This window comes from Telopea speciosissima, chromosome 2, assembly GCF_018873765.1.
Source record: "Telopea speciosissima isolate NSW1024214 ecotype Mountain lineage chromosome 2, Tspe_v1, whole genome shotgun sequence".
NCBI classification, from domain to species: Eukaryota; Viridiplantae; Streptophyta; class Magnoliopsida; order Proteales; family Proteaceae; genus Telopea; species Telopea speciosissima.
This window is the reverse complement of record NC_057917.1, coordinates 60165441-60173437: the sequence shown is the minus strand read 5'-3', so window position 1 is coordinate 60173437 and position 7997 is coordinate 60165441. Positions and strand designations below refer to the sequence as shown.

At 38.4% G+C, this 7997-nt stretch overlaps 1 protein-coding gene across 2 annotated transcripts; it reads left to right on the top strand.

The window, feature by feature from the left end:
- The first annotated feature begins 3121 nt into the window (after positions 1-3121).
- LOC122652866 (replication termination factor 2) lies at positions 3122-4742 on the top strand. Of its 2 annotated transcripts, XM_043846747.1 has the most exons (3): positions 3122-3215; positions 3257-4520; positions 4564-4742. In XM_043846747.1, exon 2 carries the CDS (start codon positions 3300-3302, stop codon positions 4443-4445), a length of 1146 nt encoding a protein of 381 aa, XP_043702682.1. In that variant the 5' UTR covers positions 3122-3215; positions 3257-3299; the 3' UTR covers positions 4446-4520; positions 4564-4742. The 2 variants fall into 2 exon arrangements, with proteins under 2 accessions (XP_043702682.1, XP_043702681.1); XM_043846746.1 differs by lacking the exon at positions 3122-3215 and having other exon boundaries at positions 3255-4523; positions 4567-4742.
- The last annotated feature ends 3255 nt before the right edge of the window (positions 4743-7997 follow it).

The window sequence follows — 7997 nt, the reverse complement described above, 5'->3', positions numbered from 1 at the left end:
AATATCTTAGCAAAAGATCCTCCTTCCAAGTTCTGTTCTGATGGTTAGTAAGCTCCTCAACATTAAAGATGTCACAATTTGCTGGCCAGGGGTGTTGAACTTTGAAGTTTGGAGATGTAGGGATCCAGTTATTATCCCAAACATCCATCGAAGTACCATTTCCTACTTCCCAAAGAAGCCCGTCCTCCAGCACTTTCCTTCCAACTACAATACTGCGCCAAATCCAAGATGATCTACTCCCCAGTGAGGTCTTCAGGAAATCAGTGTGTGGAAAATATATGGCCTTAATAAAGCTTGCCCAATAGGAATTACGATTCTCAAACAGCCGCCAAGCAACTTTGGCTAGGAGTGCACGATTCTGTAGAATTGGGTCTCTGAACCCAATACCTCCCATCTCCTTAGATCGGCATAATCTAATCCAGGTGATCCAGTGAATCTTTTTGATCTCATCATTTTGACCCGAATAGAAGTCGCACAGAGCTTTTCTGATGGAGTTATGCGTAGAGGCTGGTAAGGAAAAATGAGAAGCAGTATAATTTGTCATAGTCTCTACCACTAATGTAAGCAAAACTTCACGACTGACATGAGATAAAAGGTTGTTCTTCCATCCTTGAATCCTCCATTTGGTTTTAGACGCCACCTCGTTGAAAACTGCTGATTTTGAAACACCTATCTCAGTTGGGAGCCCAAGATATTTGGTGGGGCCGTCTCCATAAGGGACTTTGAGTATTCGAGAAAAATTCAAAATTGGTTCACTTTTTGGTTGATATTTTCGATCTATATTGAAGATATCTTGAGAAAAAGGTTTTAGCACCGATGTATCCTATATGTACTCAAGTTTATTCGAAGCAATTGCTTTATCTTTTTCGCCCCCTCTTCTTCCCCATTCAAAGAGAAACTTCCCACCTTTCGTTCCTCGCTCTCACGGGGAACACAGATGACATTGATGACTTTTCCAATTGCACGGATTTCTCTTCTATGTCAAACCTTTCAGTTTATTTGAGTATTCCATGTATTATTATTGAACTTGAGTTACAAGCTAGATTGAATGCAAATTGGAGGTTCAAGCATTCAACTCAATAGGTAAGTTGATGGGTATCTCTCTTCATTACTTGACACTCAAATTGTGTCTCCTCACTCTTTGTCAGCCACATCCTCACATTAGTTGGCTACCAATTCTAATCCGCAGAATCCACATTTCTCATATGCGGTACATTCGGTTGCACCCTCGACATGCATTTCGCTAAACCTCCAATCTGATGTTCCTTTTTCACATTCTCACGATAGCATATGGTTACCTCTCAAAACACTGCCCATGCATTATACAAGCCCTCCCCATCTAACCTCTCACACTTCCCATGATATTGTATCCATGTCGCCGTTTATTTTTTCCTCTGATACAACTTCCGCACGTAATGAAGATGTGACGAATTCATCTCATGTTTTGGAGTTAATTACACAATCATGTTAAATAATAATTACAAAGTTTTTTATTTTAATTTCAAGAAGAAGGCTGTCCAAGCTAGCGGTTTGTAGAATGCACCAATAAGAGGGCATACAACAATTGATTAATAGGGATTAGGGAGGAGAAAGTTTATCAAGTGGAAAGAGATATATAGAGAGTGAGGGTGTTGGTGTAGCCTCCACTACCAACTTGAAGATACTATTCCCTTTAAGTATAATTTAATTTCACTTATTTTTCCCTTTATTCTCTTGCAACAAATGAAGATTAAATAAATAAAAAAAACAAGAGATTGTTGCCTGGTCGCATGACCCTTGCATCAGCGCTACGGCTAATGAGAGCACTTAGGGGCATCAACATAGATGAGATTTTTTATTTCACAGGGGTAGGGCAGTAATTTTATGCACTCCTATGTCTGTGCGCTGAGCCACGCATGACACGACCAGACATTGTTCTTATTCGCCCAAAAAAGAGAAGGTTTCTCTAACCAACAGCGAAGACTATGCCAACACCCTCTTTCTCTCTCGTCTTAATCAAGGGTTCAGACATCGCCCGCATCGAGAACCCTCTCCCATAAAAATTAGAGAGGAAAAAACCTTGACATCGACAATATGGGATTCTTTCCCATACCCTCTCATATAACTAATACTCTTTCTCTTCCTTGACCTTGGGAGTTGTGACTCTTATTGACCAAACCTAAGGGTGTCAAACGGTGCGGTTCTGGTTATTCGATTCGGTTGCGGTGTGGTTTACATTTTCATAAGGTGAAATCAATCAAAATCAGAATTGTTTTGTATACGGTCCGATTTACTGGTTTCTATTCAGTTTTCGTTATCCGATTCACAACCGGTTTACACACGTTTTGTGTAGTGTTATTTTGGGAATCAATAATGAAGACAACCTTGGTTTTCAAGGCCTTTATATTCCCGTGTTTTCCCATTCTCTCCCGGTCTCCCTCACTCATCATATTTCCTATGCCTATGTGATAAAAATAAAAAACTTTCCATCTTCACCCGTCTTTTACCTTTCCTATTCTTTGTTTTTCCATTTTTTTTTGCTCCACTCTCACATGACGAACAAACTATTTCTTCTATTAAAAAATAGGATTTTGTTAATCCATTTTAACATCATTCATAATTTTCAATTCATACTTGAACAAATATAATATATAATTAACCTATGGCATTTTACTTATTTTATGTTTCATGTCGATGTAATAATTATATTTATTAAATTAATTATATATTATTAATTAATCCAACTGATGCATGTGTTAATATTAAAGTAAGAGGTATCGGTTTTTATTCGTTTTTTCTGGTTTCTTATTCAGTTTAGAGCCGTGATTTAGCGGTGAAAATCAAAACCGAATCGAAAAGAAAACCTATAAAATCAAAACCGAATCATTTTTCTGCGCTGTGATTTGATTTGATCATAAACAGTCGGTTCCGATTCCGATATTCGGTTTCGGTTCCATTTTGACATCTTTCCAAACCTATTGGTGTAGCTTGGGAGAATCCTTGCTCAAAATATAATTTCTATTTATTTTTTAAAAGCGGCATACAAGATGGGGGCCACACCATCAATCCCAGCGGTCCAGCCCAACTCCTAAGCTACAAGTATTCTCTCGGGTCTCTCTCGCCTAGCCAATCCCCGGTTAACAATTAACATCGAAGGTTCCTTCCGCACAAAGTTCAGCTTCAGAGGAACGAAGAGGCAGAGAGAAGGGGTTGAGAAGCCATTAGAGCCAAACTCTATTTCAGCTGTTGCTGTTGGAGAATCATCAACGATATCATTGAAAATTAGAGACAAAAACTGAAGAAACCCTTTTGGAGGGGAAATGATGAAATCGCAAGATCAGATGCAGGTATTTATTCAATCCCCAGAACTTCGAGTTCCATCTCGTGCCCTAACTGTGAACCCTAATCACACTCTTCGCCATCTCAAGCTCTCCTTTCTCCCTCCAACCACCCCCCCGCAAACCCTACATTCCCTCTTCTTCACCTTCAATGGTAAACCCCTCCACGACTCCTCCACTATCTTCGATTCCCGAATTCTCCCTTTCTCCAATTTGATTCTTCGAATTAAGGTTTCCGGTGGTGGCGGCGATGGCGGTGCAACTGGTGCCGAATCTCGCGATTGTTATCTCAACATGTATGCCATCAAGAAGCCCGATAAAGTCGATCCCAACGAGACTAGGTTATCACGGTGGACGAATTGCGCGCTCTCCTTCGAGCCCCTAAAGCATCCTTGCGTCGTCGATCGCCTTGGAAACTTGTTCAATAAGGAGTCGCTTGTGGAGGCGTTGTTAGGGAAGAAGTTGCCGAAGGGGTTTGGGCATATTAAGGGTTTGAAGGATATGATCCCAATTGAACTCTCTGCGATTCCTGGGGTGAAATATGATGATAACAGCTTCGAGACGAAGTTTCAGTGCCCAATTACGGGTCTTGAGTTCAATGGAAAGTACAAGTTCCTTGCTCTGAGGAGTTGCGGGCATGTTGTGAGTACCAAGGCATTGAAAGAAGTGAAGTCCTCGGCTTGTTTGCTTTGTCATAAAGAGTTCTCAGAGTCTGATATGATCGTAATTAATGGGAGCCCAGAGGAAGTGGCGGCATTGAGGGAAAAGATGGAAGAAGAGAGGGTGAAAGTGAGAGAGAAGAAGGAGAAGAAGATGAAGAATGGGGAAGTAACTGGGTCTGACGGTGTTTGCTTGGAATCGTCTCGGTTAAGTGGTACAAAGCATGGAGTTGATGACCAGGCTGTGGAGAAGGCTTGGGCTAAGATTGAAGGAAATGGGAAGATTGCTAATGGAGTTGTGGTTGCTGCGAAGGGGACAAATAATGCATCGGTGAAACGGTTCAAAGCAGCTGATATGGCACCACCTAATGCTACTAAGGAAGTGTACGCTTCTATTTTCACCTCTTCGAGAAAATCAGATTTTAAAGAGACATATAGTTGCAGATCTCTCCCGCTGGGAAGAAACTAATTGATGGCTGAATTTGGTATGATGATGTATTGTTTTATTAGCGATTTCTTGTAATCGAGGCCTGAAGATAGCCACATGGCCACTGATGTAAGCAGTAAGCTATTATGCTCATTAAAGGGGAAATACTGAAGTTCTCCCTCTGCATATCTTTGGTTGCCAAATTGACTTTGGTCATGATCAATCAAACTTTATCCTTTCCTTTAACATTTTTGTCTTTCTGATTGTTCCTAAATGATACTTGTCTCTGTACAATATTTGGGATTTTGGTTTGATTATATGTTATTTCTGTTTATGTTCTGGGTTTTGCATCACTGGGAATCAACTCATCTTATGTAGTGTTGTGGAAAGTTGGGCTGCTAAGTTACAAGAAGAAGCAACTTTGCGTTCTCTCATTTATTTATGAACCCATAATAGGTTTTGGCTATGTCATGCAGTTCTGATGTTAATACTGACTTCAAGCTTATTGTTGGACTGATTTTGAAATAACTAAACTTATCTAACAAGTGAAAAGAATAAACTTTTTCCAAACATCCAAGAGAGAAAATTTATCCTGATCAAGGTGCTTCTCAGAATCATCCTTTTTGTTTGACAAGTTTTCTGTATACTAGTGCTGCACATCCTTTAAGACCAAGGAACTCTGATGGTGCTGACTTCAACAATGACCATTTTACATGCATAGATAGATAGAAATAATGTTACACAAGCCTGATGGATGGACATGATACTCATTCACTGATTTTTCCATAACAAACAGTAGTTTGTCCCTTTCTTTCATTACAATCTTTCAATATTTTGAAAATTGTTGAAAATCATTTCAAACCATTAGTCTGATGGAGATGGTACACTGGTTCTTTCCTGAAACCACTCCCACTCCTTTTGCATTTGTGGTCTTCACTCTTCAGTTTATTTTTTAGCACTCAAAGTGGGAATTTGGACTTGAAGGTATCCTTATGTAAAAACCTAAAGGGATTAAATGTATTTAAATTTGGGCCTGATTCGTTTATGCACCTACTTGATTGGAAGTAGATACAAGATCTATAAAATCTGAAGATATCAGACCTAGGTTAAAATCTGATCTGACTTGAATTGGATTTATACTTCTCTGGAAGCTTTAAGGGATTGTCTCTAGTTAAATCTGAGCCTGATTCATTTATGCACCTACTTGATTGGAAGTAGATACAAGATTTATAAAATCTGAAAAAATCAGACCTAGGGTAGTATTGGGTAAGGGTGTCAATTGGTTCGGTTTCGGTTCCATAAAGTGATAGTGTGATCCAAATCCGAACCAAGAACCGCCTCGGTTTTAGAATTAAATCCAAATCCGAACCTACTCGGTTCGGTTTGGTTACGGTTCCAATTCAATTATAGAATACGGTTCCAATTCGGGTCTTGATACGGTTTTAATTTGGTTATACAGCTCGATTCTTATTCGGTTTGCTAAACAGTTCTACTATTTGACTTTAAATTCCTAGCAACATCTGCTACTAAAAGTCCTACAAATGCCCACCTCGTATTTTTTGGCCTTACATGTTTAAATGCACAGTTTGAAAATCCATTAAATTAAAAAATTATAAAAGTTTGGAACTTGGAACTTGGGACTTGGGAGAGACGAAGAGTTGTAGATAATAGAAATAGTAAAACCTTTTAAAAATTATAAAAGGTTGGAACTTGAAACTTTGGAAGGTAAAGAATCTCCTACGACAAAGGAATGAAGGAATAAAGCATTAAAGCCTAAAGCCTAAAGGTCAACTATCAAACTTATTGTTGTAAAACTAAAATACTAGGGATTTAGGTTCGGTCATTTGGTTCGGTTTTGAATAGAACTGGCGGTTCCTACATCGAAACCATATCCGAACAAAACCAAAATAAAATCTTGATTGGTCGATCTGAATCCGAAGCTAATTAATCTGGTCCGGTACAATTCGGTTACTTTAAAAATTATTATTGTAAATCTAAAATACTAGGGATTTAGGTTCGGTCATTTGGTTCGGTTTTGGATAGAACCGGCGGTTCCTACATCGAAACCATATCCGAACAAAACCAAAATAAAATCTTGATTGGTCGATCCGAATCCGAACCGAATTAATCCGGTCCGGTACAATTTGGTTAATTTGGCTCGGTTTTGGATTCGGTATTCGGTTCCGGTTACATTTTGACACCCTTAGTATTGGGTATATAGTTGTTACAGCGTCTAGGCGAACCAAAGTGGTCGAGGGGCTCAAAAAACTAAGGCAACACCAAGTCACCAACAAGGTGACTAGGCAACCAAGACTCTCATCCACACAAATGCACCTGGACACCTAGGCAACACCTTGACAACTATGATTGGGTGATTGTTTGGGATGCATCTGCAGTGAAGAATTCAGCTGAAGAATAATCCTTCCATTGAAGCAATGTGCGGGCAGAACTTCTGCCATGGCATCTGTACATGGAGTTCAAGGTTTCAAATGGCGTAGAGAGTAATCATTTACTACACAATTCCAATTTTGAAATACATCCAATTTTAAGGCTGTTAATTTTTTTTGGGTGCGAATTTAAGGCTGTTATTTTGTTTGATGATCTTCATTACAATTATCTATCAAATTCAAATATAATCTCTTTCACTATTCCAGGTGGTTATTCTATTCTGGGTACTGAAGAACTTAGCATTTTGAATTCTTGCCTTCAGGAATTCCTATATAATTTAAGTGATACAATAAAAGTTTTTCAGTTCTTTTATTAACCGATTTATATATAAGATTCCACTCGCGCCCATGGTTGGGAATTAATTATTGGTTGTGTCTCCAAAGGTTTTGAATTTGTTCATAATGATTAAATTATATCTGGTCTTGTTTCTGCTTTTCCAGTAAATGTTTTAGAACTTTATATCGACACTTCATTACTGATTCTAACGATGCCATGTTTAACTCTTTTTCTTTTATTTGGTGGAATCATGTTCCCTCTTCTTCCTTAATCTTGGAGTATGTGAATTTTGCTCGGTTGTAACAGTCCAGTGTAAGCGTAGATCAAGAAATAAAATTCAATTTACAGGATCTTGCTAACAGTTGTTTGTCACAATTATTGCACTCAAGTGAAAGCTTTGTATTTCATAATTCTTAAATCCAGTAACAGTAGACATTCGTTGGAGCTGGGTTCCTTGAGGGGCAGCGACTAGAGAACACAGAAATGAGGGCAAATCAGTGAGGTTCCTATGGCAAAATAACCAGTGAGTAGACCAAATAGATGATGGCAGCGACTATTTTTTTTTTCTTTTCAAATTATGATTATGGAGATATAATTGAGCCAGCAACAAACAAATTGACAAACACAACAATGGGGGAAAAATGAGCAAAACATCTCACAGTATCATATATTATAATCATAAAACGAGTAGTGTTTTACATCTTTGTTGATTTCTAACTATATATATATTTTTACTGTAGAAGCTGAAGATGCAAGACCTGACAAACATCTCATACTATCTAAGTAAACATCTCTTTGTACATATTGCTAACCATGAAAAGGTAAACACAAAGAACTACATATGAAATAGACCATACTAGATAGTGCTTA

What these genes read in the sequence shown, in the direction of transcription:
- LOC122652866 (XM_043846747.1), top strand. Translation starts at nt 3,300, where the DNA reads ATGATGAAATCGCAAGATCAGATGCAGGTATTTATTCAATCCCCAGAA.